This window comes from Bison bison, unplaced genomic scaffold (genome assembly GCF_000754665.1).
Source record: "Bison bison bison isolate TAMUID 2011002044 unplaced genomic scaffold, Bison_UMD1.0 scf7180017864215, whole genome shotgun sequence".
NCBI classification, from domain to species: Eukaryota; Metazoa; Chordata; class Mammalia; order Artiodactyla; family Bovidae; genus Bison; species Bison bison.
In genome coordinates, this window is record NW_011494787.1 from 12343096 (window position 1) to 12356667 (window position 13572).

Genomic DNA, 13572 nt, shown 5'->3' on the forward strand with positions numbered 1-13572 from the left:
AGTCTCATTTCCCAAGAACTAAAATCATTGTGGATAAGAATACTAGCGAGTCAAAAAATAAAACACGGTGTAAGCTAAAACAAATTAAAAGATCTCTTATGTAGAGTGACATCTAAGCCAACTGTAATTGTACATCTGATGGGGCTGGTCTCTCTTTATTCTATACCAAATTTGTCAAAAGTTTCTTGTTCTCTAACTAGCTGACTGAATGTGAATATTTGGGAAAGACAGTAAGAACAAGTACTAGAACAATGCTCAATTTCTCAAAAGCCAACACTTGGCTTACTCCTTTCTCTTATCTTCTACCTTAAACTGTTTGTTGGTGGCAGTCATAAACCTAGATAGAGGGCATCCCTTACTGGAGCCCAAGATAATCCAGCTGATTAAGCCCACAATGCATGAAACTATTCAAAGTACTATTATGTGGCCACATGAAGACAAAGCATATTCTGTCACTAAATTAAAGAATTTCAGAGCTGGGAGAAACCTTAGAGAACACTTAGTTTACTCTTCTAACCAAGGATTCAAAAGCTAAATGCCTCACTTCAATATTTACTTCTTCTTGTTAGCCTTTTTAATTCTCCGCAAGTGTAGGTTACAACTGATATTTAACTTCCATGTTTTTTGTTGGCCTTTTATTCTGTGCTTGGCCTATAGCCCAGTTAGGCTGCGAGCTCAATAAAAGGATAGCATTTAGTGCTGTGTTACTTCAGCTTCATAAATTTTTGTGATTAGTGAAGATCTGCTACAATGAGAGGCTTTTGCTCCTGAGGAAGTGTATATTATACCCAGTCACTATACCTTGGAGAGTTGCTCCTCTGACTGCGGTTCGGTGGACAGAACAGTCCCTCCTTGTGCCTTCATCTCTTCTATGTGTTTATTCAAAGAAGTTAATTTGGCCTTAGCGTGAAGTTTTAGCTTTTTTATTTTGTTATCAGCAGCTTTTCTTTCTTCCTGTCAGAGAACAATGATGGTAAATACAAAAATGTTTATTCATCACTTATCCAGTATATAACAAAAGTTATTCTCAGTAAGCATCATCTTACGGTACTAGGGAAATCAGATTCTCTAATAATCTAAGTGAAGAGAAAAACTGAAGTTACTCTTATGTCTGTCTTTTATCAAATGCTTGGCAAGAAAGGACAATGGTACCTGTAGAACTTCATCCTTCTGCTGCAATTCAGCATCCTTCTGTCTAATGATTTCTTTTAGTTCCACCACCAACTGTTCTACATAAGCCAGGCGCTCCAGAACATCCTCTTGTGTTCTATCATTAAATTCCATGTCAGATTCTTGGGGTAATTCCTGGTATTTAGACAAAAAGTTGCAAATTTACAAATGAAAAGGTATAAACTTCCCAACAGGAGTTTCTTCATTCCAACTTCATCTTATCTCTTGTCCTTACTTAAGAAATCTTTCCAAGGAGATGGGGGTTCAAGGGCAGAGTATGGGCTGGAGGAAAGAAGGGGCCTTAGGTGTCAAGAATGGGGCTTGGCTTATGTAAATCTTGCAGTCTAGTGGTATAATTCTCTGGGACTGAATTCCTTAGGCTGGGGAAAACCCTCCAGAGATAGTGCTTGGGTTTTATTAGAAGAGCTGTTTGGAATGGATCAGAGTTGCAAAAAAGGAGGGGGTGTAGAGGGATGGCTGAGGGTGGAGGAGGAGGAGGGTGGGTAGGGAGGGGGAGTGAAGTGAGTGTGCATGTACACTATAAGGCACTTAATGCTGTGTAGGGGTGGACAGAGACATACTCATACTTACCTGGCAGGGGAAATAAAAATTTTTAAAATGGTTTAATTTTAAAAAGACACCTTTTCAATAATAATTACCCAATATTATTATTATCCAATAATTATTATCAGAGCCATTGCAATACATGTTACTTTGCAAATGTTAACCATTTACAATCATTATCTCATTTACAGTCTCATCATACTAATTTTACCAAAGAGAAAAATAAAGGCAAGCAAAGATCACATAACATTAAGTGAAAGAGGCCAAAATTTAAAATTAAGAGAGTAGTTGAATAAAATTCTCTTAACCATCAGGGAACACTGCTTGTCTTTTCAGAAAGTGAAAGGACTTTGATTCCTATGTGACCTTCAAAAACTACAATACAAACTATAAGAGAAGGGCTAGATGAGTTTATAATGGCAAACAGTCTGAAACCAGAAAGTTACTCCATTTCTTGTTTCAGATGTTTCCTGTGAAACAAGAGAACATACCTGAGTTAAAACAATCTAGTGCTAAACAAACCCCAGGGGAACAAATGAAGACACTCTTTCTAATCTTATCCAGGACTTGATTTCCATTGAAAAGTGAAGTCGCTCAGTTGTGTCCGACTCTTTGTGACCCCATGGACAGTGGCCTGCACCAGGCTCCTCCATCCATGGGATTTTCTAGGCAAGAGTACTGGAGTGGGTTGCCATTTCCTTCTCCAGGGAATCTTCCGGACCCAGGGATCAAACCCAGGTCTCCCGCATTGTAGACAGACGCTCTACCACCTGAGCCACCAGGGAAGTCCATTACTGGGCCTTATAGGCTACAACCTTACAGGAAAAGGATCATTTACAAAGTCTCAATATTTTTCTTAATCTTCTCTTCCACCTAGCATGAGGGAGGCTGCTCACACTCTTTCATCTTATTTTCTTGTCATCAGAAGGACAGGGAATATACATCTCATCAGCTTAATCAGAACAGAGCTACTCACAGGTTCTAAGGAAGCCCTCATATTCTCATCAGTGTCATCTCCTGATAATTCATGTAAAACAACATTTGCTAATCCTGACAGTCGACTCAGCATTTCTGCAAGAAAATAAAACATAAGAATCAGTCAAATGGACACACGTTTCTCCTATGATGGTAACTGTATCATCTATAAGTGAAATAAGAAAACTGCAGGTGATACACACACATAGATTACACAGCATGACGGCTTTAAACAGGCTTCTGAGTATGTACAGTGTAGTAACACACTGTTCTTTTCAGTGATATCTACACAGAGATTTTTAAGCGCCATCACTAATATTTTTTAAATGAAATACAAATACATAATGGTTAGTGCAAAATAACATCCCTAAGGTTATCTTTAAAGCTTACAGGTTTCCTTTAATCACAATTTCATGGGCAAACATGGAACTCTAACTGTTCTTTCCCTTGTCAGACTACTGTCCACTTCTAATTTGTCAAATACACTCCATCATTCAACAAATGTTTTTCTTTTTACCTGCAGAAATTAATAAAACTGAAAATAGAAAAATAGAGAAAATGAATAAAACCAAAAGTTGATTCTTCGAAGAAATGAATAAATAAAATATACAAAGCTCAGTTAGGCTGACAACAAAAAAAGGGAGAAGACACAAATTATTAACATCAGATATGAGAGAGGAAAGAAACATTACTACTGACCTAAGGAAAACTATAAATAACTCTATGCCTATAAATTCATCAACATAGATGAAGTAGGCCTTGAAAGATAACAAGCCACCAAATCTCACTTAAGAAGAAACAGAACCTGAAAACCAGCCCCCCACACATACTCTTTCTCTTTTCTTCCTTATTTATTTAATCATTAATTCATTTAGATCAGTATCACTTGCCAGTCCATAATGCCCTTAAAAGTGAGAATATTAATGTTCTGATAGGAAAAATAAAAATAAGCTGGACCGTGCATAGCATTATCATATGCAATTATGGTAAATTTTATGCTAACAAAATATTATTTGGGTTTTAAAATCCTCAGCAGGAAGAAACAGAAATGTAAAAGCTATAGCACAAAACAGGCACTTGAATAAAGCTAGACCGCTATCATTTTCTTTTACTTAGAGTATTAATAGTATTTAGGGCAGCCACGGTCCCTAATTAAGAAATGACAAGACATTTGTTTCTATGCTATGCTTAGTCGCTCAGTCATATCCAACTTTTTGCGACTCCATGGACTGTAGCCTGCCAGGCTCTTCTGTCCATGGGGATTCTCCAGACAGAAATACTGGAGTGGGTTGAGATCTTCCAAACTCAGGTCTCCCACACTGCAGGCAGATTCTTTACCGTCTGAGCCACCAGGGAAGCCCAACTATAGTGGAGAGTGTAGACTGTCCCTTCTCCAGGGGATCTTCACAACCCAGGAATAGAACCAGGATCTCCTGCATAGAAGGCCAATTCTTCACCAGCTGAGCTACCAGGGAAGCTCTTTGTTTCTGTAACAGGTTACTAAGATAAGCAGTATATGGCATTTTGAAAAGATGCGTACAACAGGAAAGGAGGAGAGAATCACTCCTAGGAGGGCAACATAGGACCATATATAACTAACTACTGAAATGGCAATGTAAGAGTCATATACAAGTGCTGAGGAACATAATTTCATGCAAAGATGGGCACAATAAAGGACAGAAATGGTATGGACCTAACAGAAGCAGAAGATATTAAGAAGAGGTGGCAAGAATACACAGAAGAACTATACAAAAAAGATCTTCATGACCCTGATAACCACGATGGTGTGATCACTCACCTAGAGGCAGACATCCTGGAATGAGAAGTCAAGTGGGCCTTAGGAAGCATCACTACGAACAAAGCTAGTGGAGGTGATGGAATTCCAGTTGAACTATTTCAAATCCTCAAAGATGATGCTGTGAAAGTGCTACACTCAATATGCCAGCAAATTTGGAAAACTCAGCAGTGGCCACAGGACTGGAAAAGGTCAGTTTTCATTCCTATCTCAAAGAAAAGCAATGCCAAAGAATGCTCAAACTATAGCACAATTGCACTCATCTCACACACTAGCAAAGTAATGCTCAAAATTCTCCAAGCTAGGCTTCAACAGTATGTGAACTGTGAACTTCCAGATGTTCAAGCTGGATTTAGAAAAGGCAGAGGAACCAGAGATCAAATTGCCAACATCTGCTGGATCATCGAAAAAGCAAGAGAGTTCCAGAAAAACATCTACTTCTTCTTTATTGGCTATGCCAAAGCCTTTGTGTGGATCACAACAAACTGGAAAATTTTTAGAGATGGGAATACCAGACCACCTAACCTGCCTCCTGAGAAATCTATACGCAGGTCAAGAAGTAACAGTTAGAACTGGACATGGAACAACAGATTGGTTCTAAGTCAGGAAAGGAGTACGTCAAGGCTGTATATTGTCACCCTGCTTATTTAACGTCTATGCAGAGTACATCATGCAAAATGTGGGGCTGGATAAAGCACAAGCTGGAATCAAGATTGCTGGGAGAAATATCAATAACGTCAGATATGCAGATAACACCACCCTTATGGCAGAAAGCAAAGAAGAACTAAAGAGCCTCTTGATGAAAGTGAAACAGGAGAGTGAAAATGCTGGCTTAAAACTCAACATTCAGAAAAGAAGATCATGGTCCCATCACTTCATGGCAAATAGATGGGGAAACAATGCAAACAGTGAGAGACTTTATTTTCTTGGGCTCCAAAATCACTCCAGATGGTGACTGCAGTCATGAAATTAAAAGACACTTGCTCCCTGGAAGAAAAGCTATAACCAACCTAGACAGCATATTAAAAGCAGAGATATTACTCTGTCAACAAAGGTCCGTCTAGTCAATGCTATGGTTTTTCCAGCAGTCATGTATGGATGTGAGAGTTGGACTATAAAAAGCTGAGGGCCGAAGAATTGATGCTTTTGAACTGTGGTGTTGGAGAAGACTCTTGAGAGTCCCTTGGACTGCAAGGAGATCCAACCAGTCCATTCTGAAGGAGATCAGCCCTGGGATTTCTTTGGAAGGAAAGATGCTAAAGCTGAAACTCCAGTACTTTGGCCACCTCACTCACTGGAAAAGACTCTGATGCTGGGAGGGATTGGGGGCAGGAGGAGAAGGGGACGACAGAGGATGAGATGGCTGGATGGCATCACCGACTCGATGGACATGAGTCTGAGTGAACTCTGGGAGTTGGTGATGGACAGGGAGGCCTGGTGTGCTGCGATTTATGGGGTAGCAAAGAGTAGGACACGACTGAGCAACTGATCTGATCTGATCTGAAGAGTCACAATAGAACCTAACTTACCAAACATAATCACTTTATCTTCAGATTTTTCAGACTCTGTTAAGAATAATAGCAGGAAAAAAAAAATACAACCAACTGATGGGACTCTGAGAAGATGGCAGTAGCAGACAGTAGACCTTTTGGATCTTCCTAAATTCCCATATAAAAATAGATAAAACAACTAGATAACAAAATTTTAAAAACCCATAGACAGTCTTTACCAAAACAAACAAGCAACAAATAATGAGACACAGTTTCCCACAAACTCCAGAGTAAACATGGATATAGAAAAAATATCCAAGCCACAAGATTCATAGTCATCCAAGGAAGAAGGGGGAACCAAAGGGTAGCAGAATGTTCCACTCATTCCAAAATATGCCACTTGGCATAAGGATTATTTTTTGAGCTAAAGACAGCTAGAAAACAGCAGGTACAGGTAGAGTGTGCTGATCTCCCCTTTTCTTCCTAAAAGGAAGAGCTAAAACACTCACATGAAAGATGTTCTCTCTATACCATGAAGAAAATAATACTGTTATCTCCAGGGAAGGGAGCTGAGGCCAAAAGAATTTATAATGCCAAATCTTATAAATTAACCCTTATCTCCCTACTGGTCTGTGATTAACGACCTCCTTGTCTTGTCTCATTTTCACAAACATTAACATGAGTTTGGGAGAAGTCAAGTCCAACCTTCACTGATGACCTTTAAGGGGCTCAAGATTTTTGTGGAAGAAGTTAAGTGCAACTGTGATGGAAACAGTAAGAGAACTATCAATAGAATTAAAAGTAGAGGCTGAAAATGTGACCGAATCGCTGCAATCTCAAGATAAATCTTTTACAGATAAGGAGTTGCTGCTTCTAGATGAGCAAAGAAGTGGTTTCATGAGATGGAATCTACTACTGGTGAACAAACTATAAAGGCTGTTGAAATGACAACAATTTAGAATATTACATAAACTCAGTTGATAAAGTAGTAGCAGGGTGTGAGAGGATCTGCTCCAATTTTCAAAGAATTTCTACTGTGTGTAAAATGCTATCAAACACCACTGCATGTTATGGAGAATTTGTTCATGAAAGGAGAGTTAATTGATACAGCAAAGTTCATTGCTGCCTTATTTTTAAAAATTGCCACAACCATTCTAACTTTTAGCAACTACCACTCTGATCAGTCAGCAGCCATGAACATCCAGGCAAGATCCTATACCAGCAAAAAGGACATCAATGGAGAAAGGAGTGAAATCCAAAGAATGGAATTTAGTAGTGCACCAGTGTTGGTTTTCTAGTTTTGACACATGCCTTTTACTAATGTAACGTGTTAACATTAGAGACTACTGCGTGAGGGGGACAGTAAACTCTGAATTATCTTTGTATACTTTCTATGATAAATTTAAAATTATTCCTAATAATTTGTTTCTTTAAAAAATTCAAAGAAATAAATAGTAAAGAAGGAATCAAGAGAAGTGATAAATACTGAAGGTAGGCAATGAGGATAGTAGGATTCCCTGAAAAAGAAAACCAAAGCAAAGGTACCGAACACACACACAAAAAAACAAAGTCCAAGAGCACTTATCTAAAAATTTTTTAAAGATTTGAAGTAACATATTGAAAGAAGCCATCAGGTACCTGAGAATATCAACCTAAAACGACCGGCAAGACATTCTAGTAAAAATTTTTTAAAATCCTTTGAGATTTAGGCTGAAATATCATGTGACTTATAAGCCAACAACAGCAACAACAAAAAGACTCTCAGACTTTTCAACAGTAATATTTTTGCCAGAAAAAAAAAAAAATGGAGTTACAGATTTGAGATATTTAAGGAAAGAAAAGACGAGTTAAAGATTTTATTTTTAGCAAAAATGACCTGCATATGTAAGAAGCACAGATAGAATGTTATGAACTTGAAAGAAAATTGATGATAAATTTTCCCAGGAGCCTTTCCTAAGGCATCTGTTAAGAAAGAGAGCTTGAGAAACCAAAATGACTAAAGAAACATCATCATAAGGACTGGTGATAAGCACTAAATATGTTACTCGTAGAACTAAGGCCAGGATGGAGAGAGAATAGTATTTAATGATTCTATGCTCTGAGAACACATAGGCCTCCAATTTTAAAAACTGGGGAAAATATGAATAGCATATGTAAAAGAAACAATAAAATTAAAAAAAATCAAAATTGGTGGTGATCAGTATTATTATTTCTTGACTATCATGCTTCCTGTGGACTTAAAGTAATTATGGGCATAGTAATTCTATTATATACTCATTAGGGAAAAAGGAGACAAACATATAATACAAAAGAAATTAAGAACCCCCAAGTAAAAACTAATCTTGAATTTCAAGCAAAAGTGTTACTATGAACCTACTGGGTGTTTTACCTTAGTAAATATATTTTCCTAGCTCTGTCCATCGAAAAAACAATGACAAACTGAAAAGCAATAAGTATCTCTAGTGCCTAGACTGGAGTCTTAAAACACTATTTCCCATTTAAAAAAATAGAAAGACAGAAGTAACTTTAAAAATAAAATAGGAGGGCTTCATAGAGAAAATGACTGATTTCAGTTCTGAAGCAGGAAATGGCACAAAATGAGCCTGAAACATCTTATCACATAAAACAGCAAGGAAACTATCAAAGACTAATGTAGAGTCCTGTTAAAGGGGCCCAAGAAACAAACTGAAGAGGTTCCCACAGGACAAAGGAACAACTGAGTTTCTAATAAGAATATGAATTAAATTGCAAAAGATACTTAAATCCACCAAAATATTAAAATCCACAAGTTCATAATAATAAACTGGTCATCATCTGAACTAAGAATTGTGAAAACTAGGTTAAGTACAAGGATTCTCTTGTCTTTTCTATTTGGACTTTACCACTTAAGGAAGCAAATAGTAGATGAAGGGACACATCTCTACTTATAAAGTTATTCCAGGTAACAATGAAAACAATGGTAGAACTGGAATATCTAGTCTAATATTTTGCAACTCTAATGAATTCATGGATCTAGACTTTGAACATCAAGAGCTGCTACCCTCAAAGAAGAGCAAAACCAGACATCATGTGCCATTTGATGAAACAACACACCACCACCTATAGACTTCCCAAAGGGATTGAATCTCAGTCTGGTAAAGTCTCTGGATCCAGCTGCCAGGATCTGCATTCCAGGAAATGCAGAGGACAGAGGAATACGCTGAACTGCTCCATGAAAGTGCAATTCCCACACTGTGGGGAAAAGGCCTCGGTTCTTCAACAGAAACTGAAAAACACCCAGGATGGTATGCCTAGATCAAATTTTTTACATATCATCATTAGCCACGCAGAATGTGATTGACATGTAATTTCTACTGTGAAAATATGAATTTTTTTCATTTTCCAAATATAAAATTAAAATCCTCAATATTTCTCAAAGTGAACACTGCCCCCAATCCACCATTACAACACATGAGATTTTGACGTCTAGAAGGGTCAGCATCCTATGAATTATCGCACATGAACAACACATCCAGATGAACATAGGATAATGATAATATTAATGGTAACAATTACTGAACATCTGTATCAAACACTCTATATACAATTTTTTCCTAATCATTAAATCTGCAAAATAGGTATTATCATCATCCTCATCTTTTATAGATGAAAAAGCTGACACTCAGAGAAACTAAAACTTTTTAAGATCCCTCAGCTAAATAAGCATTATTGAATAAGACAAATGCTCATTCAGTGGAAAATGTGTTCTCTCACAACTGTTTAAAAATTTTTATATTTGAAGGGAAAGATCAGTACCAGGGAAGAATTACTTCAGGCCAAAGTAAAAGGAATTTCTCAAAGACTGATTCAACAATCCTGAGAGGTCCTGAGTAGATGGCACAGTAGGAAGAGCAAAAAACTGGGAGCCAGGCACTGAGCTTTCAGTCCTGCCTCCAGCATAACGTTGTATTATACTAGTAAGTCACTTGCCAGTTTCCACATCTTAAAATGAATAAGATTAACAAGGAGCATCCTAATGCCCAGTATTATGACTCCATGACGCAAGAGTGATTTCTATAGCTGGTGACATTAAAGGAATTCATAGCAGTATAAAATGAAGGCCATCCTGGGCACCTACAGTTAAGTGCTTTAGGCAGCTCAGAGGCTGGGGCCATGAGGGCAAGAGAGCCTCAAGTAGCCATGCTTAAGTTAAATGAAGAAAGATGGATCTCTGCCTCTGATAGGCTCACTGTGGGACAGAAATGGGTAAATGCACATATAAAAATTAGTAAAGGGGGAAATATTTAGTAATAAATTCATTTAAGGAATATCTGTGACTACGGGACAATCGGCGCTCTTGCTGTTATTATATAAAGCACCAAAATCACAAATAGCAACCTGGGAAAAGAATAAAATAAAAAACTTTATGCCAAGGCTGGAGTTCAATAAAACATTCAGGCAAATAAAACAATCTGCCAACGTCAGTGCTGGCCACACCTTCTACAAACTCTGCCACAGGATCTCAACACTTTTGTGTTGAGGTGGCATTTAGAATTCAATGAGTCTTCTTTTTTCAGTCTTCGCTGCTAATAATAATTTTTAAAATATCCACTGTGTGTGGAGTATTATGCTACGAATCACAAAAATATAAAAAGAAATATATGGCATGTCCCTAACCGGAGAGAAACCAGTACAAAATGCATGGGAAAATAAACTAACTGAAGACAGTGGGTGTATGTCTGTGACTACATGCATACACACCATTTGCTCTGGAATTTAATCACATTTCCCACTGAAACAACAACACAGAAAATGGTTATAGTTTCAGGTCACTCCTCAAACTTATTCAATGCATGTTTAATTGCCCCTCAGTTGTTTTCCTTAATTCTAGGTGATCCTCAACCAGTTTGAGAAACTAATAGGAATGGTGATATATAGCTGGGAAAATCATATGCAATATTATGATATAATTTTAGAATTAGAAAATGAAAAACTATTTTTCATGATATGAAAAAAATACTGTTTTCATTCAAGAAATTTAGAAATAAATGGTAGTAATATAATCTATATACACAGTACTATACACTAAGTATTACTCCAATCACTTTACTTATAATTATTTATCCTCATCATTTTACTTATTTTATTATTAAAACAACTCCAAGGAGGTTCTTTGGATATTCCCAGTATTAATGTGAATAAACTACAGCATAGGCAGGCTATTTTCCCAGTCACATAGCTCAACAAAGCTTCTTGACTGGTAGAGACACAGATGATAACCTATTTTCTAAGCAAACTCATCACCCAACATTATTAGGGCTGAAAATAGGGCTTGGCAGGCATGAGGGCACCCATATGCTTATATATACTTATAGTTACATAACCACTTGTTTTTTTTTTTTCCCAACAGTAGTAAAGTGAAATGACTCAGAGTGGTAGGGCCCCAGAAAATTCCTCATTACTTATACCATAGATGGGTTCATGCAACGGCACAAAGGATATATGTACATGCTATTCACTACAGCGGTATTTGGGATGGCTAATGACTGAAAAGTCTCCATGTCCATCAGTAGGGGACAGGCTAAATACATCTTGATATTTCTACAAGGCAAAGCTGAACAGCCTTTTAAGAAAACAGAGTACTTTTATACTTATGGATAAGGAAAAACCACCTTTTAGTATTAAAAGAGACAAAAAAAGTGTAAAGTAACAGTTACATTATTATTCAACTTGTGTGAGAGAGAAAAGGAGAGAGATGTTTAATACAAATGTGCTTGAATATGATTAGAAAATTTCTTAACAATAAAGAAATTATTTACAGTGCGTACTTCTGGGAAGTAGAGAATGGGGAAAAGGATCAGTATATAGCACAGAAAGAGATGTGTGTTTGATATCCTTTTGTAGTGAATTTACTTTTACCAAAAGCACATATTGCTGATTTTTTATTAGCTGAATTAAAAATGGAGTATTACAGATCCTAATATCTTTTCAAATAGTGGTTCCTAACAATAGGCCGGTATGTAATGATCAGTGGGGAGATGTGTCCCAAATAATTAATTTCTAATAGTTGTTAAGCTAGAGAAGTTTATGAATTATTTATTTTTTATCAACAAGAATAAAATCAGCATCTCTATTTAATCCAATAATACAAAGAGGAAAGAAAGACACTTTTAAGATTCAAACAGAAGGAAAAAAAAAAAAGAATTGCATCCTAAAGATGATTAATTTTAAGAAAGGCTGCATCTCAGAGGAATGGAGGTCCTCAAAAAATAAAAAAGGATTCTCCCCATCTGGAAGTCCTTAGGGATGCAAACACTTTGCAAAAAGTAAGGAAACACCTTTATGTAATCTCTAGATTGGGTTGGGAGTGTCCCAGAAAATGAGAAGGAATTTTTCTTCCTTTTTATTATGTTTTTGTATAGTTTATAAATAATATATTTACAGTGCTATTAATATACTATTTATAATTAAGTATACAGTATTTGGAGAAGGCAGTGGCACCCCACTCCAGTACTCTTGCCTGGAAAATCCCGTGGATGGAGGAGCCTGGTGGGCCGCAGTCCATGGGGTCGCTAAGAGTCAGACAAGACTCAGCGACTTCACTTTCACTTTTCACTTTCCTGCATTGGAGAGGGCAATGGCAACCCACTCCAGTGTTCTTGGCTGGAGAATCCCAGGGACGGGGGAGCCTGGTGGGCTGCCGTCTATGGGGTCACACAGAGTCAGACACGACTGAAGCAACTTAGCAGCAGCAGCAGCAGCAGCAGCATACAGTATTTAGAGGATGGTTGCTCAAATATGTTTTACTAATAGAGCAAACAGTCAAAAATGTTTGGAAACTACTGATATAGTCCAACAAATTTAACATGGTTAAGAGGAAAGCATAAATGATCCTTTCATGGTCAAAGGATAAAAATTAAAAGCTGTGTAACAGTGTACAATGTCTGAAGTTTTTGAATTCTCTTCAGTTTTTTCCGGTATCAATCCATGACCATATCCTGCCACTTCCCCAAAGAACATTTCCTGATTCTGACCATTCATAATCATTCTGACCATCCCAATTTAATTCCTTCATTCTTTTGAAAAGGCCTCCAGACTATCTGTATGGAGTTCTTCACTGCCAGCTTGTTCAGAACTGTGAGATTCTTTTTTTAAAAACTTCATTTTCTATTGGAATATACCTGATTAATAATGTGACAGTTTCAAGTGCAGGGAGAGGGACTTACCTATACATATACATGTATCCATTCTCCCCCAAACTCCCCTTCCATCCAGGCTGCAACATAACATTAAACAGAGTTCCCTGTGCTATAATACAGTAGATCCTTGGTGGGTATCCATTTTAAAAATAGCAGTGTGTATATATTGAGATCTTTAAAAGCTCAGAAAACTTCCAACTATTTCCAAAAGTGAAAGTACTTATCCAGTGATTTTTAAATATCTCTGGCCCTCTTAAATTGTCTTCTCCCTACAGACCAACTGGAACTCTTTAAGTCAGACAAAAATTCCTCAGTTGTCCATCGGCTCATCCTGCCTTTCACACTCCTACACGTCACTCCTGTTATGCAGAATAAACACAATCCACACCAGCAAATCCAG

General features: G+C 37.3%; 1 protein-coding gene across 5 annotated transcripts in view; it reads right to left on the reverse strand.

Annotated features, from left to right (window-relative positions):
* GOLGB1 (golgin B1) overlaps positions 1-13572 on the reverse strand; it is a 76610-nt gene that overhangs the window by 61905 nt on the left and 1133 nt on the right. For all 5 annotated transcript variants that reach the window (XM_010845407.1, XM_010845405.1, XM_010845406.1 and 2 more), the window contains exons 2-4: positions 2711-2805; positions 1153-1305; positions 802-954 (exon numbers count right to left, since the gene is read on the reverse strand). In XM_010845407.1, the coding sequence (XP_010843709.1) occupies positions 802-954; positions 1153-1305; positions 2711-2803 (399 nt within the window). In that variant the 5' untranslated portion in view covers positions 2804-2805. The remainder of the gene's footprint in view (positions 1-801; positions 955-1152; positions 1306-2710; positions 2806-13572) is intronic.